General features: G+C 60.1%; 1 protein-coding gene across 3 annotated transcripts; it reads right to left on the bottom strand.

Annotated features, from left to right (window-relative positions):
* Nucleotides 1-1,132: 1,132 nt before the first annotated feature.
* On the bottom strand, nucleotides 1,133-18,989 carry RAB3IL1 (RAB3A interacting protein like 1). 3 transcript variants are annotated; one of them, XM_029209523.1, is made up of 11 exons: nucleotides 18,824-18,989; nucleotides 10,420-10,666; nucleotides 9,902-9,997; nucleotides 9,733-9,810; nucleotides 8,846-9,064; nucleotides 7,498-7,626; nucleotides 7,291-7,403; nucleotides 6,990-7,013; nucleotides 5,718-5,817; nucleotides 2,959-3,025; nucleotides 1,133-2,141 (listed from the first exon to the last, which is right to left on the bottom strand). In XM_029209523.1, exons 1-11 carry the CDS (start codon nucleotides 18,832-18,834, stop codon nucleotides 2,059-2,061), a joined length of 1,167 nt encoding a protein of 388 aa, XP_029065356.1. In that variant the 5' UTR covers nucleotides 18,835-18,989; the 3' UTR covers nucleotides 1,133-2,058. The 3 variants fall into 3 exon arrangements, with proteins under 3 accessions (XP_029065356.1, XP_029065355.1, XP_029065354.1); XM_029209522.1 differs by having other exon boundaries at nucleotides 1,136-3,025; nucleotides 18,824-18,919; XM_029209521.1 differs by having other exon boundaries at nucleotides 1,136-3,025; nucleotides 5,605-5,817; nucleotides 18,824-18,919.
* Nucleotides 18,990-24,835: the final 5,846 nt, after the last annotated feature.

The following is a 24,835-nucleotide window of genomic DNA, read 5'->3' on the forward strand; positions in this document are numbered from 1 at the left end:
GACCCAGGACAGAAAGAGACTGGTATGCAGGAGAGGACATAGGTGACCCCATATAATGCAGCAGGATACACCCTTCCCTGACATCCTCCATCGCCTTCCTTGTTTTCCTTCCTCCATCTGACACCGTGGATGTCACCCGTGCATTGTTTTTATTGCCAGTCTCCCCGTGAGAGTCTCAGCTCAAGCGAGGTACCCCCTGCACCAGGAAAAGTGTCTGGCATATGAGTTGCCCAGTGTTTGTTGAGTGAATGAATGAACATCTGTGACAGGAGGCCTAACCAGTGAACATCCGAGGGGGCTGGGGAGACAGAAGGGATTCAAATCACAAGTGGAGTAGGGGAGAGGGCTGGGAAGAGAGGGAGAGTCTTGGAGGCGGGAGAGCAAGAGGGAAAAGGCTACTGGCTGGAGAGAGTGATAGGGTGGGGGGGCCTCGACCTACCAGCTAAGTGGCCCCAAGGTCTCAGGCCAACAGACAAGTCCCCTCGAGGGATCACCAGCCCCAGTAAATACTGACCCAGAAGCTGCTACGCCCCACCCCCACAAGGAAGGACACCAACTGGCCTGGGCCCACATCCCTACTTGTGGGGAGGGGATCAGGCCCCACAAGGCACCTCCCAAGGCCTACCCTGGGTTCTCAGAGGACCGGGCGACTCCACCTTCTTCCACCTCTAACTACTGTCCCTTGACCAGGGCGGGGAAAACCAGAGCTACCACAGGCCTTGCTGTGCTGCTGGCAGGCATCACCAATCAATCCTGCCTTGCCCTGCACGCACGCACACACCAGGCAGCCTTGATGCTCTGACTCTGAGCTCCAGGCTTCCGTGACACTTGGCAGGGAGATGGCAAGGAGATCTGCCCAAGATCCCCTGTGAGGCAGCGACAGAGCCCCCGTTCTCCTGACAGCAAACCACTTCTTGGGAGAGGGAGCTGGGCTCATCCCCCAATAACCTACTGCCCCAGGAACACTGGGGAGGACTCGGTTGGTGCTCCCTCCAGCAATCCCTTCAGGATTTGGGTTTAATCCCAAGCACGAGGGCGGGCAAGGAAAGGATTTTGTTTCATTCCTTCAGATGCCCAAGCCTTGGCCCAAGCCCCAGGGCGCAGGAGTGAAGGCGCGTGGCTGCCTGGCCTCTACCAACAAAGCCGTCCTTTATTAAATAGAGATCGCGTTACATTCCATTCAGAGGAGGAAATCGGACGTGGTGAGGGATGTGTCCAGGTTGGACCCCGGTACTGAGTAGGCTGCGAGGGGGGAGGAGGGGCCCGGGTCCTGCCTGCCCCACCCCAGTCCTGTGTACCGGGCTGGGAGATCTCAGCCTCCATCGTCGGAATGGCCATCCACAGCTGAAAACAGGCCCGGTCATCCTGAGGCCTGTCTGTGTTTTACTTTGGGAGGAAAGTGCCCCAATCCTCCCAGCAGTGGTGGGGGCGAAGGCTCCTTGCAGCATTGGGCTCAGCTGGCGGGCAGGAGGAGGGCCCCTGATACATCTTAAGAATGTTTTGGGGTCACTGTCAGGCAGATACAGGATGGAGTGGAAGACAGCCAGCGAGGCCCCCGTCCGCCCCGTCCGCTCCTCCTAGCTCTCTGGCCCTTGGGCACAGCAGGCCCACCTGGGAACGAGGTGAAGGATGGCCACAAGGGGGTGCTGGTGCCCAGGGCTTAGGAAAGGCGGGGGTGCGGAGATACCCTGGAGATCTCGCCAGTGAGGCACCTGCAGGCAGCAGCTCCTAGGACTGGGGAGGGGGTGCTGGCTGTCCCAGGGGTGCCCTCCCAAGGGCTGAGCCCCTTTGTACGGCTCCCAGCTCCTTGGTCTTTGGTGCTTTCTTGAAAGTCTCCTGGTGGCTGTAGTACTACGAGGGGGGAGAGGTCACCTCCTGAGGTCCTGTCCTGGGATGGACATTTGCTGCCGGCTTAGTGCTGCCTCCATGGCCTGGCCATTTGTCCCTCTGTTCAGCTTCTGGCTCAGGGCTGGCTCTAGGACCCCGTCTATCTGTCTGTCTCTCCTGGGGCAGGTGTTGGCTCCAGCTCAGAGCCCCCCTCCAGGCCTGGGCCATGACCTAGGCCTCCTGGGGGAAGAAGCCAAGCTTGGCCAGCGACATCTCCTTCCTCAGCCTTGTGATCTCCCAGAACATGGGCTCCGCTGCAGGCAGACAGAGGGTGGACAGCTCAGTGCCCACTCAGGGTTGCCTCAGGCAGATGGCCTGGCCTCTCCCCCAGCTTTGGGCAGGGCAGCTGGTGGGCACCCTAGGACTCCCCAGTCCCTGAGGACAGATCTCAGTGAGTAGCCGGACCTCTCTGAGGTTCCACTCTGGGGGCTTGCAGCCCGGGAGGCATGGAGGTGACGGTCACCTCCACAGCCTGACACGCACACGCATGTATACACTGCCACACACTTGGACAGACTGCAAATGCTCTCCAACCCCTGCTCCCGGGGCTCTCCAGCGACCCTGCACAGGGCCCGTCCCTGGCCTGGCAGAATGGAGGCAGGGGGACAACGGGTGGACAGAGGACCTGTTGGGCAAGGGCGGGGAGTGTCTACAGGAGGAGGTGGGCGAGCCGTGTCCAGCCACCACTTGGAGGTCCACGCGGCGGGAGAAGGGAGGAGATTCACAGGGGAGGCCCCATCGTGTAGGCCAGGCCAGTAACAGTAATGCCGTCGCTACAGGCCCGGGGGGCTGGAGAGGTTTCTGAACGGGAAAAAGCAGCTGGATCCAGGTATGTGGGGGCACCAGGCTGGTTTTCCCGGTAAGGCAGAGCCCAGGAGGCTCCTTCCGCTCTTCCTCTCTCCACAGGGCTCAGCAACAGGAGCTTCCGGATCGCTTTGCTAATCTACGACCTTCTCTCTCGCAGAGTCCTCCTCCGACGGGGGGCAGCAAAGCCCTGGGGTTGGCCCGGCCGCCCCGCCCCGCCCTTCCCCTCCCAGGCGCCACCCCCAGCGGCCACCAGGGGGCGCTCACCGTCCTGCCGCACCAGGCCTTGCTGGATGTAGCGGATGTAGGTGAAGAAGTTGCACACGGCCGTGATCTGTGGGCAGAGGGGGCAGGGTGTGACCCCCCGGCCCTCACACTTGCCCCCCCCCCCCCCCAAAAAAAGCCAGGTCAGATCGCAGACCAGAGCGGGAAGACCCACGTCCTGTGAGACTCAGATAACTCTGGGCTCTAACGTTGCAGTCAACAGCAGCAATACTAGTACTCCTAATAAAAACGATAGCGACAACTAAGCGTAATCAAGTACGCGTATCCGGTGCGGCAGACGTGCCTATCATTCCCAGTCTACACGTGGGGAGAGCTGAGGCTCCAAGAACGACCCCACAACGACTGCAGAGGCCATGGAGCCTCCACTTATTAAGTGGCTGAGCTGCAAAGATGAAACCGGGCAGGCTGCCTAGAATCCACGCTCCCCTGAGGGGCCTGCTCTCTCTGGCTACTGGAGGCCCCGGCCAGCCAGGCCTTACCAGGTGCTATTCGTAATGCCAGGAAAGGTGAGGGGATCAGAAGCTGCTCACCTGGCTGCCCTGGATCCCCACCTGAAGCCCCCAGTCTGACCTGAGGCCTGCTCCGAGCCAGGCCCTGCGCCAGGCACTGGGGACCCTGAGCTGGCTCAGACCTGATCTCTGTCACGAAGACTCTCATACCGTTGAGAGGGCACTGTCAGTGCCCTTCCCAGGCCCCTTCCCCAGGCTGGGGCCCCATCTCCCCACTGCTGAGAATGTTGGCTGCTGGTGCCCCTCTGCACCCCATACCCTCACAGACTTCAGCCAATGACTGACAGGCATCTTGGGTATAAAAGGCCACGCCCGTGCCTCTGGGTGGAACCCACTCTGGGCTCCAGAGCCCCTGCGGATCAGGCTGAAGCCAGACTCCAGCTGAAGCCTCACCTTTGCCTGTCCTTCCCCCCACCCCCATTCTGCCTCCTGAGAATTGCACACCATCTCCGTCTTAGGCTCTGCTTCTAGGGTACCCAACCCAAAGCAGGGTGGAAGGCAGCTGGCAGCTGTGCCCACAACTGCCCATGCTGAATACCCAGCACTTTGGGGGAGGGACATCAAGTGTGTGGGGGCCACAGGCTGAGGAGTGGAGAAAGCTGAGGGAGGGGCGATGCTCCTGCTGGGCCCTCAAACACACAGGAGCCCTTGCCAGGAGGACAAAATTGGGTGCAGGGGGTTGGTGGCCCTGGCAAAGGCAGGGAGGTGTGAGAGAGGCCAGGTGAGGGGACTAACCCAGTGTGGCAAAGGTGCCGCCTGGGAGGGCTGAGGAGGGGCTGCATAGGGCCGGATGGGATGGGCAGGAGAAGCTTGAGTCCCAGGCCCTGGCGTTGCTCAATGGCCAGTAGGCCCTACCAGAGGCCCGTGACTAGGGAATGGTGGGGAGCAGTGGGGCTCTCTCCCCAGGGCTGCGCTTTGGGGACAGAACTTTCTTCTCCCTATGGATTCCACACTCCTTGGTCTCATCAGGGTGGGGACCACATCCTAGAACTTCACACCCTTCCCCTCTGCCTTCCCAGCTCTGCCCAGGACAGCAGACACGTAGGCCTGGCAGAACAAGGTTCTAGATGTTATTTTGTAGGCATGGGAGCGTCTGGCACAGATCCCCTGGTTGGGATCAGAAAAAAACAGAGGTGACCCATGGCCACCAAACAAGGCTCTGGGCACAGATGCAGGGGGTGGAGACTGCAGCAGTTAAGAGACTGGATCCAGGATGGGGAGACCTCAGGTCTAGGCTGAGTGGCCTGGGGTGCACCCCTTTCCTTTCTAAGGCTCAGACTCCCTCTCTAGTGGGAGCTCAGCTCGCTGCTGGGGGATTTGCCAGAACAACATGCTGGGCTGCCCTGCAGAGGCTGTCAGGACCAGACAAGCTGACTGTGCTGGTCAATCTACTTTAGTCCGATCAGGCACCTCTAGTAGGTCAAGGGGAGGAGACGGTTCCTCTAAGAGAACCTTCCACACCACGTCACCTTTGCACCAAGCTTCAGAGTTTTCCAGACTTTTGTTCTTTCCAATCTTCTTCACTGTCTTTGAAGGGACAGAGGAAAGGGGTCCACCCCACCCTCATCCCAGCTCAGTGAGGCCCCTTGATCCACTGACCCTCACCTGGGTCACTCGGCAGGTGAGGGCAGAAGCTGGGATTCCTGGAGGCCCCTCAGAGCCCACAGCTGACTGTCAGCCTTGTGTGACAGACAAGCCTCAGAACCTTCTCCAAAGCCCGGGGCCGGAGCCAAGAGTCAGGAGCCTGGAACTCTAGTGTCACTCCCTTGATTAGGTTATATTAAATGACAGAGCTGATGGGTGTCACTCCCATGATTACTTTTCGGCAAGCAAGAAAATGGCTACCTCAGTCCTTCAACCACAAGGAACTGACTTCTGCCAACAACATGTGAGCTCAGAAAAGGACCCTGAGCTCCAGAAAGGATGCAGCCGCTGATACCGTGACTGCAGTCCATGAGGCCCTGAGCAGAGGACCCAGCTAAGCTGTGCCCAGACTCCTACCCAGGGAGTCTGTGAGATAATAAATCAATGCCACTAAGTTTACGGTAACTCGTCACACAGCACAGCAACAGCAAACAAATACACTGGCTTGGCTGTGTGGCCCAAGTCATTCTCGTACCTCTCTGAGCCTGTGCCCTGCTCTGTAGATTGTAGGTTGTGCAGCCTGGGGCTCAGAGTCCCAGCCCAGGGAGCCTCTAAGGAGCCAGGTAACACTCCCATTGGATGACTCACTCTGGCCCGGGAGGACGGTGAGATGTAGTAGTGGCTCTCGGAGTCCCCAAGCCGGATTCGGTGACGACAGGCGCAGGCCAGGCCACTCAGGGCACATGTACTAGGGAAAAGCAGACCTCAGGACCATGGGGACGGCTGGGGCCTGCCCACCCAGCTCATCTGGGGAGGATGCAGCAGCCAGAGAAGGCACAGAGGGAGGGGGAGGCAAACACACATCAGGGTGGGGCCTGGCATCCTTTCCCCTGGTCCCAGCTTCCCAAGGAGCCTGGAGCCAGGCCAAGGAGGAGGGCAGTCTCCGAAGTCCCTGGGGGAGACCTTTAAAGCAAGCTGGACCCCATCCCTCAACCCCTCACCTCACCCCTGTTGGGCAGGAGAGCTTGGTCGACCTCAGGCCAGGTGTACCAAAGCTCCACCCTCTGCCGTCCCTAAAAATGCTGCTCCTACTTTACTGGGGCCCTCAGACCCAGTCACCCCTTCCTCCTAAGCAGGAGTCTTCTCTCTCCTCCACTTAGGTCACCAAGTCCCCAGGCTAGGTTCTGCCAATAGGACCTTTTGCCCGGATGCCCTCAGTTCCTTCCAACCAGACTTCTGCCTCATCTCTGCCTTTCTTCTCCATGTTACAGCCAGGGGCCACTCCAAAAACCCACATCTAGCCCATTATCTTTCCCTGCTGCTTCCCTACTGCCCAGGAAATAGTTATGGAGAATCCCGAGTAAAGGAAGGTTAAATAAGCTCCTTGGTTGCAGGACTTATCAGAGCCTTTGCTGCCTCCAGGTTCACTGTGACTCTGATTGGACCAGGGAACCCTCTTTTCAGGGAACGTTAATCGATGATTTGTGAAATGCTGGCCTCAGTGGGTTAAAGCCCAAACCTCATTTGAGGCCTTCACACTCTGGCCCCAAACACCCTCTGTGGCCTCAGCCCCAACCCCATGCCCACCCACCCCACTGCTCCGCCCACCGATCTAGTGGTGTTTCCATTAATATTCCAGCTTCTCATACCTCCACTCATGCTGTTGCCTCTGCCTGAAAGGTCCTTCCCTGCTCAGCAAACTGCTATTCGTCTTTCAAAACCCGGCTCAAATGTTCCCCTCTGTGACAAGGCTCCCACCCAGGGGCCTCCCTCGCAGGCCCCAGTCCCTGCCCTTGCTCCATGCTGGCAGCTTTGCTCTGCTGCTGGTCCTGCCCAATGCCAGCTGAGAAGCAGGGAGGACAAGATGCCAGGGCCATCGGGTCATTGTCAGGAGGTGGAGTGAAAAATGACGTCACTTACGTGTCAATCGGGGCCCGGAACCCACTGTGGGAGAGAGGGGGTAGGAGAGAGATGCACGTCAGGCCAGCCAGGAAGGGGGAGACCCCGGCTCCATGACTAGAGGCAGCATGTCTGCCAAAGATGCCTCTTTGCCTTGCGCGGAGGCAGCCACTGTCCCTCTCTGGTCAGGTGCCCCTGCCCAACCCCAGGTCCCACTGCAGGACCCAGCAGGCAGGCCTGAGGCTCAGTCCTCCCTGGCCACCCCCTTGGTGCAGCCCAAGGCTATGTGGGCCTTTCCCAGGGGGCAGGGCGCTAAGCTTACTTGGTGCGGCCACACTCGACAGCGGCCACCTTCACCGCGGGCAGTGTTTGTGAAGCCACGGGCTCGATGGTGAGTGTGTTGTCCTCCACGGCGGCCCGTACCAGGGCTGAGAGCTGCGGTAGAGGAGGGTGGAGTGGGAGGTGGTGAGGGGCTGGCCGCCGGCTGCAGGGCCAGGCCCCCCGGCGGGCCACCCTCTGTCTGCCTCACCTCCTGCATGGTGAAGTCCAGGCAGGGGCCCACGTCCTCCCGGTACACCCTTTCCAGGAAGGGGGAGGTCTTGTCCAGGGTGGGCGATTCCCTCCAGGCCTGGAACTCTGCAAACAGGGTCGTGTCCACCTGTGGGGGAAGGTGAGCCGGTGGTGGGGGGCAGGGCACTGGGGGGCCAGCATGGCAGAGACAGGCAGAGCCCCAGGAGGTGGGGAGCCAGGGAGGATGCAGTGCAGGCCCCAGCGGGCCTGTCCCCTGTAGCCATGCAGGGGACCCGAGTCCCAAAGAAGAACTCTTCTCTTCCCCTTGCACAGAAGAATTTAGATTCGGAACTCAAAAGTTTCACTTCCAAGTGTGTTGGAGGTGTGTTGCCAGTTTCTTGGCCTAGAGAATTAGACTTGGGTCCAGGGTCTCCTTCTGAAGACCCTCGCTGCCTCCTTGAGGAGGGTAAGTTGAAGAGTGACGCTGCAGGTACACACAGGGACCTGACGGGACGCACAGCACACACAGGCATGCACACACGGAAAGGAACACACACAACTTGCTGGCTGCCCTGGGGCACATGCAGAGGGAGAGGCTGGGAGGGGGCAGAGGGAGCAGCCCCTCTCTGGAGCCTTTACCTGTTGGGAAAAGGAGAGAGAGGTAGCAGAGGTGGGGCCCACGGGCAGCTCCCCAGGTGGGAGCTGCCAGGCCGGCTCGTAGGTGAGGTGAACCGCCTTGCTGGGGATCACGCAGAGGAGCAGGGAGAGGAGAGGGGGCAGCCCGGGCTGGGCCGGCAGGACAGACAGACAGACAGGTGCACAGAGACAGGCAGAGGAAGGAGATTATTGAGTCCAGCCGGAAGCTTAGAGCTCAGAAGGGGATGGAGAGGCCTGGCCCGCACCTCCTCCCTGGATGCTCGGGAGGCCTGGGGCAGGGCAGAGCTGGGGCCACCTTGGCATCAGAGACTCCAGGAAGCTGAATCCCACTACAGCCTTCAGGGGCGTCCGCTGGGTGCAGCCCTGAGCTGAGCTCCTGACACCCACGTCCTGTGGCCCCAGGAAACCCCATTTACGTGAGGAGACTGAGGTGCTGACAGGCAGCTTCACTTGCCCAAAGACCAAGGACATCACAGCCATTGTCCCGCCTGGACCAGGTGCCCCACGTACCCTACTGAGGGCCCAACACCTCCTATCACAGGGAATTCGGGCAGCCCTCACAGCCAGAGGACACAGAGGCCCAGAGAGGGTAGGACACGCTCCCCGTCACACAGCGGGGTCCAGGCGGGTCCCCACTGGGCACCGCTGCCTGGCTGACAGTGGGCACTGCCTCCCTTTCCTGTGACCACTGCCTGCCCGCTGCCCCTCACCTCTTTGCCCTCCTTGTCCGGGCTGGGGGCGTGTCCTACCGCGGTGCACACGGCGGGGCAGAGGGCACTGCTGGTGCTATTATGACGCAAGTGGCCCTTGCGGGGTCCGGCCTTGGTGGGGCTGAGCAGCTGTGGGTGGAGCTCGCGGTTAGGAGAGGCTGGTGTGGACGTGATGACCAGTGTCTTCAAGGCTGTCACCTCTGCTTGCAGCATGTCGATCTGGCCGGGAGAGACGGCTTTCAATATTAACCCAGGGCTGAGGCTGCCCCGGCTGCCACTGCCTGCCACCCCAGCTCAGGAAAGACCACCCTGAGCACCTAACTCCACCCGTTATCTTCGGAACAGCCTCTGGGTTGGGGGCCGAGATACCCTTTCCATAGATAGGGAAACTGAGGCTCAGAGGAGACACAGCCTGGCTGAGGTCATACTGGGAGCCAGGACTCTGTTAGGTGCACGTATCTGGGAGCTGGCTGGGTCTCCCACTGAGGGGCCCCCAGGAGCCAGGAACAGCCCAGCCCTCCCATTTTACAGATGGGTAAATGGGCTCCAAGGGATAAAGCTACTTGCCCAGGCTCACACAGCCAGACTGTGGTTTCTGCTTTGTAAAGGGGGTATGGGACGGAGGAAAAGAAATTACAATGGCCACAGGATCCTCCCAGCCCCTGAAAAGGCCCCCAGAAAGGTCTCCGTGGTACAGCAGAAACACAGCTCGAGTCCCAGGGAGCTGGGCTCCCACTCCAGCGGGAACGTTTCAGTGGGGCCATCTCGGATGCCTCTGCCCCTCCCTGCTGGCCCCCCAGTCCATGCGAGGGTCCGATCGGGTGGCGGAGGCCGGCGCTCGCAGGGCTCAGAAGTGGGCAGGAGGTCTGGGTCGGCGCGTGCCTCACCTTGCCCCGCGTCTCCTTCAGCTGCTTTTCTGACGCCGCCTGCTTCATGTTGGCTTCTCGGACCATCCTGTGGGCTTCCTGGGAAGACGGCGGGCTCCACGTGAGGGACAGGCGCGGACGGACGCCCAGCTGCCCCGCCCCCTGCCCGCCGCCCCGCCCCGCCCCGCACCTCGAACAGGCTGGCCGTCAGCTCCTCCAGCTCCCGTTCCAGCTGCCCGCGCACCCTGCACAGCCGCTCACACTCCGCATCCTTCAGCTTCAGCTCCTGCGGGGCGGGCGTGGGCACGAGGGAGGGCGCTGTGAGCCCCCCAGCGGCCCCGGGCCTGGCGCCACTCCCGCGGCCGCCTTACTTTGCGCCTCAGGGCCCCGAGCTTGCCTCCTCTGCGCTTCTACAGTATTAGAATATGCTTTTTCCATTTAGCTCAGAGCGTGAAGTTGAACCCCAACCGTCAGTTTGTTAGAGCCTGGGAACGGTTTTCAGAGATGTCATGACTTCTAAAAGTCGTTTAAAAGTCACAAGAAAAACTGTTTCTCCTTTGTTTGGGCTGCCCTCCTGCCCAGCACAGGCCTGGCATGTAGGTGGCCTTGACAGGAACGTGACGTCTCTGGGCTTTGGGTGAAAGCCCACGGCCCCTCAGGCCGGCCCCTCACCCACCCCCCCACTCCGCCCCCGCCCTCAGAGCCCACCTTCTGGGCTTTGTGCAGCTCCTCCTTCAGGAACTCTGAGCCCTTCTCTCGGATCTCCATGGAAGAGCTGCGCAGACGCAACACGTCCAGCCGGGTGGCCGCAGGGTCCTCCTCGCCTTGGGCTTCCTTCCCTGCAGGGGTCTCCACCAGGCCTGAATCCCTGTGGCTTTTGCAGGGGCCCACACTCTTCCAGGGGACTGGGACAGCTTCAAGGGGCGGTGGGTGGCCCTCGTCCGGGTGGGGCTGGCTGTGAGGCAAAGAGCAGATACAGGGTGGTGTCCCGAGGCCTGGAGAGCTAGAGAGCTGAGGCCAGGGACCAGCCTTGGGCAATGCACCTGCCACTCTGGGCCTCAGTCTCCCCATCTGTAAAATAGGCCATCACGGGGGTTGTCACAAGGGCAGAATGACCAAGCACAGGGTCTCCTGGGGGCAAGGACAGGACTCATTCATCTTTGTCAACCATCCCCTCCAGCCCAGGACCACAGCAGGTGCTCGTTTGCCCAGCAGATGCTGTAAATGCGAGCATGTCGAGAGCCCGAGTTTCCCCCTATATAAAACAGGGACAATCCCAATGGCCCTGCCTCAAGGGTCACTGAGTGGATCAGAGATGTGCAGAAAACCTTGGCACGCGAGATGATTAAGTGGGAACTGCCTTCATTGCTATGGCTCATGCATAGTTTATGCAAATTCGACGCCATTTAGGGTGGACCAGAGAGGAAGGGCCTAGCCAGGGCAGGCAGGGCCGGCTGAGGCAGGAAGGTTCTGCAAACAGCCTAGGCAAGGCAGCCCCACTTCCTGCTCTCTGGACCATGCAGGGGGGCAGTCCCAGCTCTCTGCTTGGTCTGCCTTGTGACCTCAGGCAAACACCCCCTCTCTCTGGGCCTCAGGACCCTCCTCCCTCTGAAGCTGAAGACCCTAGAGGCGGTGCGGGGTGGGGGCCGCCAGCCGCTGCCCACCTCCCATCCACGCGCCCCCCTTCGCAGCAGACCCTGAGGAGGGGGGGGAGGAGCGGGCTGGGCCGTGGTGGTTTGTGCCAAGACAGCACCCTGGACTCGCTCACTCAGCAAAAGCTGGCGGCTCCTGAGCCAGCAGCTTCTGAGCTGCAGTGGCTGGGCCGAGGCTGGGGGCTGGGCTGCTGATAGCAGCGGGGAAGTGGACGGGAGGGGGCCAAGAGGGGCCCACACGGGAGGGAGGAAAGACAGGGCCAAGGGGTCATGAAATTCAGGATCGCGGAGGGGAAGTAACACAAGGCCAGGGTCTGTCCGGTCCCACCTCCCTGTCTTCTGGGCCCTGGGACAGTCACTAAGCAGCCCCGGAGCCTCAGTTTGCCTTTAGGTAACACAGAGGGCACCCAGGGACCCCAGCAATGAGCCCATTCCCGACCCTCCGCATGGCCCTGTCCAGCTGCCCAGCCCAGCCTGCCGTCTGCTGGAACTGGCCCCGAGTGTGGCCTCAAGGTTCCTGGGGCTGGGTCCTGCCTTGCTAGGACGTGGGGCTTTGACGAATAAAGTGGGAACACACACCCACCGCTCCATCAACAGTGTTTATGCTGGACAGGGATCTTTCCTAATACTTTGCTTGGGGAGGGTGGTCTAGTCGGGAAGGGGGGGGTCCCTGAAGCTTAGGGGTCTCTGGCAGTACTGTGGCAGCCCCAGGCTGGGGTCTGCACCCAGGGGACTCATGAGGGTGCTCTGCCCATGTTATCTCATTTAAAACTCTCAGCAGCATTCGTGGTATTGTTCCCATTCTACAGTTGAGGGACGGATGCTCAGAGAGGTAATGGGACTTGCCCAGGGCCACACAGCTAGTCGGTGGCACTGGTGGGACAGGCGGCCAGGTCTTCAGCCCAGGCCCAAAGCTCTCCAGACACAGCGGACAGGCAGGTGGGGTGTGGGCCACAGAATTTTGCATCTGCCTTGGGATCAAGGGCCGCTGGACCCAGGGGCATCCAGGAGGCTCCTCCCTGGCTGTGACAGGAAAATCTGACCCAATTCCAGCCCAAACTGGCTTCTCAGCCTCTGCTCAGGCAGAGAAACTGCCTCCCAGGAGGGAGGCCAGGACTGGGGGAGCTGTGGCTGCGAGCACAGGCCAGTCAGGCATGGCTGGGTCCATGCCAGCCTCTGACCTGGGGTCCACGCGAGCCCCTGGGAAAGTTGCTGAAATTCTTTCAACCTGCTTCCCCGCCTGTGGGATGGCGGTTAAAACCTGCAGGGACACACTGAGAATCCAATGAGGAAGTCACTGGCTACAGCGCCAGGTAAATAGTGGGCTATCTGCCAGGTGCCTCCACCACCTCCACCATCCCTGCCCAGGCTCTTGTGTCCTGCACCTGAAACCCCAGGCCCTGGGGATGTACCCACTGTGGGAACCTGGAGGCCTGGGCCCCAGCCCCACTTCCTCAGTTGAGAGAATGGCCACAGTCACTCCGGCTTGGTGGGGACCCCATCTCGGGACTGCCCACTACAATAGAATGAGCAGGAACTACAGGCCAAGGGCAGGGGTTGACTCAGGGACAGCACAGGGCACAGGGCAGGATCCCAGGTCTCAGACACCTAGCCCCACAACAAGGACCACCCTGACATTGCCAACACCGCCTGCCTAGGGGAACAAGGCCGCCAGCCCCTCCCACGAGGCCTGAGCTTCGTCCACCAGGGTGGTCTGGGCCTCTGGCCACAGTGAAGGACTCTCCAGCGGGTCCCAAGGGCACGGGCTGGGGGTGCGTCCAGACAGCCCCCATCGTTTTCCTAACAGGCTCACTTTGGCCTACTTCTGGGGGGATGGCGCCCTATTTTGCAGCCAGAGGAAACAGTGGTCCAGGGAGGCCTGAGACAGAGTGTGATACCCTCCCCCTCTCCCTGGTGGAAAAGCCCACGAGCAAATCCTCATGGCAGAAGGCGTGGGAACAGCAGGACCACCCTGTGGTCACCAAATGCCCAATGCCTGGGCCAGGGGTGCAGAAGCTGGAGGGAAGGAGGGTCCACTCTGTACTGAAATCTGCAGACCCTGCCCCTCACACTTCTGGGCTATGAGGCAGCTCCCGTGACTCAAAGTTCAGACGAAGGAGGGAGCCCAGGCCCCTCGGGTCCACCCAAGCCAGAATCTGCTATCTTCCACACACTTCAGTCTCCTAGACCAGAGGCCCGAAAATCCGGGTGTGAGTGCCTGGGGGCTGGGGAGCTCACTCCTTGGGCGAGCACGGGTTACCACTGGAGTCCTCCTGCTGTGCACCTCCCCTTCCAGTCCAGGTCCACGGCCCTGTGCACAAACCATCTCGGACCCCATTCCCTGCAGACACAGAGTTCAGTGTCCAGGACACACAGCAGGGCTGGCTAGGAAGGGGTCTGCTCGGGTAGGGGGGTGGGAGATACTAAGAGTCAAGGTCAGAGGTAGGTGGGGGCAGCCAACATCCCCCATCCCGAAGCCACCTCTGCGGCCTAGAGCCCAGGGCAGTTCATACAGGAAAGGCCCCACTGGGTGACTTTCCCAGGAAACACACAAGGCAGGGGAAAGCAGTAACCTCAATCCTCACCCCCCAGGCCACCCCTAGGAGGGCCAGCAGGGCTTTTGTCCCCAAGCAGAAAAAATGGCGAAATGAGGCCCACCCTGGATTCTATGGTCCCCAGTCACAAAGCAACCCCACTGGGCCAGGAGGGCCTGAACGGAGCCGACTCCCGGGGCCAGACGGACCCAGGTAGCGTCCTGGATACCCTTTCCCAGCCCCAGCCCAACCAGCCAGCCATGGGGTCCTTCTGCCCTAACCTCCCCTTCTCTGCCCCCCAGTGCCCAGGTCACCTCTTTGAGTTAAAGACCCCTCCCCTGTGCTAACAGGCACAGTGGGTTCATTAAGCAAGCAGCGGGGAAGCCAGTGAAGAAAGCACTGAAAACCAGGGGAAGGAGAGGGTTGGGAGGGCAGACTACGACCCTCACCCTCTGCCTGGGGCCACCAAGCCCGGGTTCCAGGGCGACTACAGCTGGTCTGGTCTGCAGGAATTCTGACCCAGGGCGCAGCTCAGGAACAGCCATGGCACAGGGGCCCAGTTCAGAATCACGCTCATACACTTATGGGCGGTCCAGTAAGCCCTGAGGACACTGAGGCTGACAGGCAAGTGACTCTCGTAACGAGGCCAGAGGGGCCCCAGGAAAGGTTTCGTGTGTTGGGTCCCCAACCAACCAGCAAGCCCAGCCAGGCTCAGCCTACAGAGTGGCCAAGTCTTCAGCTCCAGACCCACAAACAGATCAGATTCTCAAGCTCCTGTTCACGTCCACGCCAGCCCACCACTCCACATCTCCACAGACGTCATCATGTGTTAACTTGCGATGCTGCTACAGGGAGATGCTCTCGCCAGCCCAGTTTGAACGACGAGGCACCCGAGGTTCAGAGAGGGATGGCGACCTGGCTGGAACACACAGCAAGGAAGTGGCAGTGGGGAAACTGAACCCAGAGTCCAGGCACTAGTGCATCATGTGAACTGTCACCCAAAAAAGTCAGGACTGGCGGAAAGGGGATGAATGGTGGTTTCAGAGAAGCGAGGCAGGATGCAGACGGGGGTTTGAGGAAGTTGGAGATAGTGCTTGAGTGGTGGTGGTACGGTTCCACCCAAGGCTGCTGTTCTAGCCAGGCAGGCTCTGGGCTGGGAGGGGACACACAGAGACAAAAGACTTGGGCGGGGGTGGGGAGGAAATCAGGGGAGGACCAGGGGCTGGAGAGGGGAACAGAACAAAAGTTGCAGTAATTAATATAATGAAAAACGGAGGACAAGGTGAATGAGAACAGCAGTGCCCACGACATGACTGAGGAACTGGGAGGGGGTCTTTCAGGGAAGGTAAGGGGCGTGGCTGAGGCATTTGGGAAGTGGTGGCTGAGGGGAGGCACCAGCCCAGAGGGAGCAGCTGCAGCCCTGAGCCTGGATGAGGGATGGGTGAGAGAGGAGCTGAGGGCCAGAGAGCCAGCCTGGAGACCTGAACAGGAGCCATCAGAGGGGCTGGAGGGGAGGGTTCCAGAAGAATGGGAGAACAGTGTCATACGTGGCACCAGAAGAATGCCGGGAAGTGAGCCAAGCGGGACCCCCAGTATAGGAGAGGGTGGGCCTGGACCGCTCCAGGAAGGGGGAAGCAGGTGTGTGCCCGGTAGGACAGGCAGTAGGAGGGAGGAGGAGGTCAGGAACAGCTTCAGGGTGGTAAGCAGGGAGGTCAGAACACCTGAGGCAGGGGGGCCAGGCCAAGCCTCTCCCTGCCATAGCCCCGGGCCTGCCAGCCCAGCCCAGCGCAGCCCAGCCCTGATGAGGGAGGGAATCCAGCCCTGTGTCTCCACCGGAGGTGGCACAAGGCCTGAAAGGGTGGAGGGCTCCCTCCTCTACTGAGGTAGAGCAGGGCACATGGCACACACCTCACATCTGCCTGTTTAGTCCTATAAGAATCTGACACCCCAAGCCCTCAAACATCCAACACATATGCAGTGAGCACCTATCGTGTGCCAGGCGCTCCACCGGCCCAGACCCACCCAATGTGCACAGATTCTGGCAGCCACATCACCAAGCCCCCTTCTCATCACACTTGAATTCATTTTGCTTCCCTTCCCCCACCCTGTTGAGCACAAATCCCGTGCGGGGAGAGTCTAGGACAAGCAGGACTCTACTGAGTGCCACAGACAGATGTGCTGATTAAGGGACAGCAGGAAAGACATTTCCATCTGTTGAGGGGGAGGTGGGAGGTAGTTAAATCATGGAGGGCTTCCAGGAGGAGGTGACAGTGAAGGTCGCAAAACCCCTTTCTCCTGCTCTTGACCCTGGAGCCCCTAGGCCATACTTCAGATGCCATTTCAGAGCGTGGAGTTCCCTGTGACTTACTCCTTAAAGGCAGGACCTCACAGATCCAAGCTCCTTACGATAGCCAAGGCCCAGAACAGTTAGGTGACTTTCTCAAGATCTCACAGCCCATCTGTAGCCCTGCAGCTCCCCAGCATCCTGCCTGCAGCAAAGACACAGTCTCCCATCCCTGGGAGGTTGGGGTGGTCTTTCTCATTCCTGGGCGTCTATCAGAGCCTGTCCCTCCCTTTCTAGGGAGGTATGATTAGCCCCATCTGTCAGATGGGGAAACCGAGACTGAGGGGCTACACCAATGTCATGTGGCCACTTAGTGGCAGAAAACGAGCCCAGAACCCAAACTCTCGGCTCTGATGACCAAGTCTCAAGTGCCCAGCACTGTGTTAGCAGCAGAAGTACCCCAGTCACCATCCTCACCCCATCACCAGGAAGCCGGCTTGGCACCCAAGACTATGGACAGGGGACACTGTGGGGGAGGGGGAGGGGAGCAGTCCTGTTTTGGGGGAGCCACCTCTGGGTTCTGAGTTCAGGGCCCACACTCAAGGAGTCCCAAGGAAGAGGGTCCACCTGAGCTCCTGTAGAGTCCTGCCACTTCCACCCACCCCAGGGGAGCAGCCCTGGGTCCAGGGCCAAGAAGGTGAACTGGCACTATGACCTGGCCGTTAACAGAGCAGTCACCCAAGAGACGTATCTCTGTTGTCTTCCAGGTAAGGAAACCAAGCCCCAGAGACATCAATGGCTTAGCCAGAGTCACCAACTCCTCACCCCTCCTAGTCTAGAAGGAAGGATCCCAAGTATGCACTCGCCCAGAGGTGTCACAGCAGCTCAGTCAGTTACCTGGGCAAGTGTGACCTGAGCAGCATCCCTCCCAGCTGCTGCTGGGGTCTGCGTGAGCTCGTAGGACACCAGGACCCCAGCGGGTGCTGGCAGCTTGGCCCCTGCCTCCAACATCCAAGTAAGGGGGCCATGAAAAGGCAGAGCTCAAGGTAACCCCAAAACTCTGCCTCTCACTCCCCAGGTGCCCAGCTCCTCATTCTGCCCCTCATGCTTTCCATCCGCATTTATGAAGCACCTACTATGTGCTCTGCACCCAGCTACACCCTGGGGGATCCAAGTAAGCCACACTTAGGATCAAGCGGGGGTCAGCTTGGCAGCCTGGTCCATCCAGAACGGTCCTGGGACTCTTGGATCCAGTCTTTAAAGTGAGCATCCATCTACTGGCACCTCCCAGACTTGTCTGTCTGGCTCCAGCCTGGATGCCTCCAGGAAAGGACACTCTCTGGGCCTGGATTACCTCCACCACACAACCCACACATTTCACCTTGAGGCTCAGGGCAGTGAGGCCATACTCTCAAGATCACACAGCAACTCGGTGGCTGTGTTTTGCCTGGGCGCACCCAACACAAGGGGTCACGAGCTTCCTCCAGAAGCTCCTCAAGCACGGTTTACCCCAGGGGGGATCGCCCTGACCTCTCCAGCTGTCACCAACCCACCTCTCCAGCTGTCACCAACCACCTTCTCCGTAAGCTCAGTCTCCTTCCCCCAGGGCGCAATTCCACAAGAATCCAGGCTCTGCTTAACTCTCTCCCTTTAAGAGTCTCACGTGTCTCCACACCTCACCCCTACCAGGAGCCCATTCTCTCAGGAGCCCCTGCTGGGGATGACTCCCCAGCCCTCCCCTAGCATCTCAGCTCGAACTCCGAACTTCGCTAGGTGCCATGGAGTAAAGTGGATCCAGCCTGCATCAGAACTCTCCAGCCCGCCAGCCTCTCCAGTGGGGCTTCCCTCACTCCCCGGCTGTGGCTGGGAGGAGCCCTGTCCTGGGACCACCCATCTGGCCCCGTTCTTTCCAGGAGTACAACCCACCCCCACTCTGGCCACATCTCCGCCAGGACCTGGTCTTTCCAGGCTATGGGGAGGAAGAAGTGTTTACCCAACTCCATGAGAAGGCCACAGCTTTTCTGCACATACAGGGAAAGGGTCCCACACCTGGTTGCCCAGGGACTGGGACCACCCCTAAGAATCAAGGAACAGATATGGGTACTGGAGCCACTAGTCCAGGGCCCAGAGTCTGCGCTGCACCCCTCCAGGCTGCAGGGAGGTCTCACCCACCTTTGAGCTCAGCAGGTTCCAGGAGCCCCAGATGGAAGTTCACCAACTTGCAAGCGAATGTGGCAGAGACCCAGTCCCCCCTTTCGCAAATGCACTGCTTTTCAAGGGTTCACTCAGCCTGGGGGTCCCTCCTCTAGGTGCTTATCCCAGGCTTACTCTGGCTTGCACTCCGCCGCACACCCCCTTGCCCCCATCTCACTTGCGCTCCGGACAAGCTAGGAGTTGGCGCTGTCACTCCGCGACGGTCAGCAGCCCACCCTTCACAATTCCTGCCCCCAGAGAGACCCCCTGAGCCCTCCATGCCGAATGTCCTTCCACCCCAAACCGGCTCGCCAGTCCTCGTGCTACAGCACGGGCAGGGATGGGGGCGTAGAGCACCTCCCGGTAGGGGTGCACACACTGCAGGGAACCCCCCCCCCGCACCGTCCCACCCCCGGAGGCAGCCGCGGCCCGACCCCGCGCGGACCTACCCGCTCCACATACTGGCGACTCGGGGCGCCCGGGCGTCGGTTCCCCGCGCCGCCGCCGCGATCGCCCAGCGATCTCCCCGCGCCGCCCCCGCCGCGTCCCCGCCCGCAGCCGACTCCGCCCCGGGCCAGCCAGGCTGCCCCGCCGCCTGTCAGTCTTGCCCGCTGCCTGTGGGTCTGTGCGGCCCGGGCTCTCGCCCCGGCCCCCAGTCCCTCTGCGACCCTGCCCTCGGCGGGTCACGTGGCCGAGGGGTGGCCCAAGGACACGTGCCTTGCCCCGCCCCTCCGGCGGCCGACGCGGAGAACTCGCGCGCGCTCCCGGCTCAGCCCCGCTCCGGCCGCCCTCCCCGGACAGTGCGACGGCCCGAGTGGGGGAGGAGCGGGTCCCCATCATCCTGCGGCCGGCACTGCTCTCCGGCGCTCCCAGCTTACTCTGCTCCAGACATCCGGCGCCCAGCGCGGCCCAGCGCAGCACCCTCCCAGGACCACCCCTGCTCAAGAGCCTACCATGGCTTTGGGCTTTCAGCTCCCAGATTCTTAGCGCACTGTCCCTCAAGGCCGGCAGACACCCTCCCACCCCCTCACCCGGCCCTCCGGCCATCACTCCTTCCCTGGCCTCCCTGCTCTGCGCCTGTCTCTGGGCAACTTCCCTCCTGGTGAGAAGCGGGGCTGACCCCAAAACTAGTTTTCTCACTCCTACTGAGTGCCTTTTCTGAGGGAGGCCCCACCTTCGGCCCAAGTCTTCAACCCCAACCCCCCCCCCCCCCCCCCCCCCCCCCCCCGCAACCAGGGGCCTCCCTTCCTGCTCTGAACAGATACTGCCCATCCTTACCTTTGCCCACCATCTACTCTCTGGGAGAATTGCGCACGCGCGCGCACACACACACACACACACACACACACACACACCTGTCAGGTCCCACATCCTCTGCAAATTCCCTGAACGCTGGTCTAGCCTGTCCCTCAACCCCTCTGTCCCTCTGTCACCTTTCCTGAGCCCTGACCATCAGCCTCAACTTCAGCCTGGGGCTGATCCAGTGAGAGCATAACCCCGCTTCTCTCCTGCCAGGGACCATGGCTCCCAGCCTCCGTGTCTAGAGGAGGCCTGGGAGGATGGGAGGAAGTACTTCCCTTCCAGATATTGCTAGAACTTGGGGCACTACCCTCAGACCCCGAGCTGGGGGCCCAGGCTTGAGTTTATCAGGTCTTCATCTGGGGCACGCATTTTGAATGCGTGCATTCAACCACCCCTTCTGAGCACAAACTATGGGCCATACAAGGGCTGGGGACCCAAAAGGAAACTGCATAGACACAGGCTCTGTCCTACCTGGGGCTCCAGTACAGTGGAGAGATGTGGGGTGGGGACCCCCGCTTCCAGGGCCACTGCCTGCCCAGGGCACACCTTGCTAAGTGAATGGTGTCTTAGTTCAAATTAGAGAACGGTACTCCTTTCCTAGGTGGGCATGGCCCATGCCAAGGTACAGGACTTGGTGAGTGGAGGGCAAGCCAGACTTGATGTCTGGCTCTCATGCCTCCTTGGCTGGTACCTTGTGCAGTGAACAACCTGGGCAGCCCTCTGTGACGTCCTTTTCATTCTGCCCAGACCTCCTTCACTCTGCAGGGCAATTGTTTCCACAGCTGTGGTTTCCCAAGGGCAGGGACCAGGTCCTCCTTGGGGCTGTGTTTCTCCACCCACCGCAGCCCAGCCCAGGGTCTGGCCCAAAGCAGATGTCATTATGTTTGTTGACGAATCCTTCTCCAAATAGTCTTGAGCAACTGCTGTCTTCCTGGACCTTGCTCTGTTCACTCTTTAGGGGAATGGGGAGGGGATGACACAAAAGGAGCTCAGAACAGGGCGCTTACCCTCCAAGTCATCACAAGCCCAGGCAGGAGATAAGACCTGGTCCAAGTCGTGGTAACCCGGACTGGTGGGAGATAAGGGGTGGAGGGGGTGTCAGTCCAGGGCTATGGCCCCAGAGGAAGGGTCCTCAGCCCGGGAGGACCGGTGGGCTGGGGAGACTCTTGAGTGAGGCTTTGCAGGACAAGTGTGGGGTCACTGTCACCACCCCAATTACTACAAAGGTATCCCAGGATCTATGCAGCTGCTTAGGACCCCCAAGGCCTCACTAGCTCCTCCCACAACTCCTCAGTTGAAAAAGATGGGCTCAGAGAAGTTAAGGAACCTGCCCAATGCCACACAGCCAGGGATGGAGGGGCTGTGACCCCTTATACCGGTTTTCTGAAAAGACAGCCCAGAAACCAGAGGGGCTCTCTGGCAGCCGCAGCTACATGCTGTTGGGCAACAAGAGGAGCCTACTAGGTGCCTGACCGGCAGGTGGGGAGGAAAATATAAAAGGTGTGTCCTCTGCCCCCAAGCCACTGCCCTTCCCAAACTTCCCCCTCACCCCTGCCATCCTTATCCCCCGCCTGGCAGCCTTGGCCACAGACCCATCCAGAAGACTGCCAGCCTAGATGACCCAGGCCCTGATTCTGGACTTCAGTTCACTGTGTGACCAAGAATGAGTGTCTTGCCCTCTCTGAGCCTCAGATTCTACATCTGTACAACCACCAAGTTGGACAAGACAATCAGGGCCACCCCTGGTGCCGACCTTGTAGAATGCTCATGAAATTCCTCATAGTTCTATGCCAGTCCCCTGTCTGGAGCCCCGCCTCTCACCCCTCCCCCAATGCCCCTGCTGAGTGGCAAGATTCCCCCATCCCCTCCGCTCACCTGTCTGTGTCCCAGGGCTGCTCTCCCAAGTTGCCCTTGAGTGCAAGGCCCAAACCTGATGGGACGTAGCGGACAGTCCCTGAGCTCATTGCCAGGAACACAGGGCATTTTTCTCGGGCAGGGCACTCAGTGCGTTCCTTAGCGGGGTCCATGGCTGGAGGGCCAGACCGAGAGTGTCTCTGGAGACTGCCAAGCGGGGAGGTGGCAGGAGCCTTCTCCCCACTCCCAGGCTGAGACTCACACTAACCTTTGCTATCTCTGAGGAGCAGCGGCCTGTGAGGGAGGCGCCTCCCAGACAGGCCTCTGTCTCCTTAAACCCAGTAATTATTAACTCCTGTGGCTCAGCAGATAGCATAAGATGCTGGGCCCCCCTCCTAAGGAAGGTGAGATACCTTGAAGGGAGGTGGGAGCCTCCCTCTACATACCTAAGGCCCCAGGTTTTTACCGGGCCCATGGATGGGGCTGCCTGTCCTCTTCCCACTCAGGTTGGCAAGCTGAAAAGAGCCTGTCCAGCTTTGACCCTGTCACTAGTTGGCTGTGTGGCCTTGGGCAAGGCCCCCGCTGCCCTGTGGTCCCTGGCCTCAATATCCCCTTAAAACTATTAACCACCAGCAAAAAGGGACCAGATGGTGTAGCAGTTAGGAACGTAGACCTGGATGGAGTCAGAGAGGTTGGATTCAACCCCACTCCCAGACTGTGAACCTCTGGGCACATTAGGCTCTATGCTGTAGTTTCCCCAACTATAAAATGGAATCTCTCCCTCTGAGGCACACCAGGCCAGCTGCTATTGCCCAGACATGCCCTACACCCCCCTCTTCCCACATTCCTCACACTATCCCCTCTCTGCATCCTCCACTCCAACCCACCCCCTCTGATAAAATTCTCTTTTGCTCATACCCCCTCCTCCAGGAAGCCTTCCCCTCTGGATTGCTTTTTCCTCTGCAGGCATTGGGCTGGAGCCCTCAGACACGTGGTCCACCTTGTGTCATGAACAGTGCCCCATGGCACTGTCAGACACCCCCCACATGAACTGAGTGACCCCATGGGCAGAGGCTGGCCCGCGCTCATCACCAAATCCTCAGTGGCCCCTTGCCTGGCACACAGTCAGCCTCAATCCACCCGTGGGATGGTTTGAGTGTTCCACCCTATCTCATTTGGCCTGAATTCTAATCGGGAGTTCTGCCATTCCCTTGGCTGTGTGACCTTGGGCAAGTCACTTAACCTCTCTGGGACTCAATCCCCACAACTATAAAAATGGGAACAATTCTCCCCTGTGAAGTTGTGAATATCAAAGAAGATAACATTCATGAGGTGGCAGCCACAGTGGAGACTGAGTTTCCTGTCCCCTTCTCCCTCGCCTTCCCTCTTTTTTCCTGTCAGCCTCTGAGTTCCTGCTGGGAGAAGCTGCCAGTTCCTGACGGGTAGTCACACCCCGCCTGCCCTGCGCATGGATAACAATATCTCTCACTCAAGCTTTGGGCTTCGAAGCTCTCTCAGCCTAATGCAAACCAGATGCTGGCCTCTGTTTCCTGGCAGTGAATTTTCCATGGCCTGCTCCCAACCCCTTCCTGTTTTTGCTCCTCACTGATCCTCCTGCTAAATTCTCCCGTGCCTCCACCTTCCTCTGGGCCCACCTGGAAACAATGAATGAAAAACAGGATGTGTGAAGGGGCGGGGGGGTGGTCTCCCCATCACCCTGACGTGGCGGGAGGTGAAGGGGTTGAGCCTGGCTGGTGACAAAGTGTACAGGCTATGGTCCCTCCCTGCCAAGCCCCAGCTGTCCTCTCAGAGGGGAAACTGAGTCACAGTTGTTCTGGGGATTGTCTAGAAAATCTGGCTACTTTCTGGACATTTAGGCACAGCTGGGACTGCATGGGAAGCTATGAGGACCTTGTCCTTGGCTGTGACTTAGGAAAATCAGAGGCAGAAGGAGCCCAACCCCTTCCTGTTGCAGGTGAGGAAACTGAGGCTTGTGGACTCATCCCGGGTCACTGGTGGGTCAGAACCAAGAGGCAGCCAGGTCTGGGACTGCTTGCCCGGAAAAGCTGCTGCCCTAAGCCACCTCTCAGGCTGCTCTCTCAGCCATTCCTGCCTGCCCTTCCCCCGCCACCGCACCAAGCCCAGTTCCGAGGGGACGATCACAAGGCCGCCAGCGCCCGGCTGCCACCTCGCATCGGCATGAGGCAGCCTGGATCCTTCCCACCAGGGGCCGGGCCTTGGTGAGGGAGGCCTTGGGCAAGCCCAGGAGGGCGTGTTGGGGGCTCTTTATCCTCTCAGCCCTGCGAACCCACTTCCAGCATCCCAGACTGGCCCTCTGAGTAAGGACTCAGCCATTTCCATGAAAACAACAGCCCAAGGCTTCCCTGAAACCCAGGCTCTGGCCCCTCCCTCCGCCAGCTGTGCAGAGTGTTTGGACAACTGGATGGAATGTTTTGCGGGGCGAGAGCTCCCTGGATCCCTGGGCTCAGATTTCAAGAGGGAGGGAGGAGAGGATGCTGGCTCCAGGAAGAGGCTCAAAAGGCCAGTTGTGGGCTTGGAGGCCCCCCGCCCAGGCCTGACCAACACCACTGCCTGCCCAGCTCCCCCCGCCCCCGCCATGGTGGGGAGCCAGAGTCGGGCCCAGGCCACTGGGGGAAGGACAGGACAGAGGGAAGAGGCAGCAGAATGGTGTCAGAGATTTGTGGGGGCCAATCGGGTGAAGTCAGGCCCAGAAGACAGTCTGGGCTCAGGGAGGAGCCAGGCCCAGCCAGCGGTTTGATCCCCTGGCAGCCAGTGGCCTATCTACCACCACCCCTATTTTACAGATAAGGCAGTTGGTGTCCAGAGGGGGCAGGCGCTCATCCCAGGTGACAGCATGCTGGGTGTAGAGCTGCAACCCAGCTGCAACCCAGGGCTCCTGACCCTAAGCTCACTCTTCTCTCTGTCCAGGTTGTCCCCACCCTCACCCCCAGCCCCCAAGACACACACACGCTCCAGCCAATGAATTGTCATCCTTGCTCTCCCCAGACAACACAGACAAAACAACCTACTCAAGCGTAGGACTCTAGGCTCACGAAGCTTACACAGACACTGAGCTCCCCACCAGCCTCCGACAGTGGCACTAACCCATTGAGCACAAGGGGTGGAGGCCATGAGAGCCAGGGTTCCTGTACCATCTCCTACTCTGGGGTCAGAGCTCTCCCCAGGTTCCCCACCACAGCCGTCCAGGCCTCCCAGAGCCCCTTGAGAAGCCACACAAGTTCTAGACCCAGCTATTTGGAAGATAGCCTGAGCCTCAGTTTACC

The sequence above is a fragment of the Monodon monoceros genome, unplaced genomic scaffold, assembly GCF_005190385.1.
Source record: "Monodon monoceros isolate NGI ecotype Baffin Bay Population unplaced genomic scaffold, NGI_Narwhal_1 Super_Scaffold_7, whole genome shotgun sequence".
Classification (NCBI taxonomy): Eukaryota; Metazoa; Chordata; class Mammalia; order Artiodactyla; family Monodontidae; genus Monodon; species Monodon monoceros.

What these genes read in the sequence shown, in the direction of transcription:
- RAB3IL1 (XM_029209521.1), bottom strand. An exon ending in TGGACTTCACCATGCAGGAG is followed by an intron (nt 7,404 to 7,497) that starts GTGAGGCAGACA and finishes CCTCTACCGCAG; the next exon opens with CTCTCAGCCCTGGTACGGGC. An exon ending in GTCGAGTGTGGCCGCACCAA is followed by an intron (nt 7,014 to 7,290) that starts GTAAGCTTAGCG and finishes TCTCTCCCACAG; the next exon opens with TGGGTTCCGGGCCCCGATTG.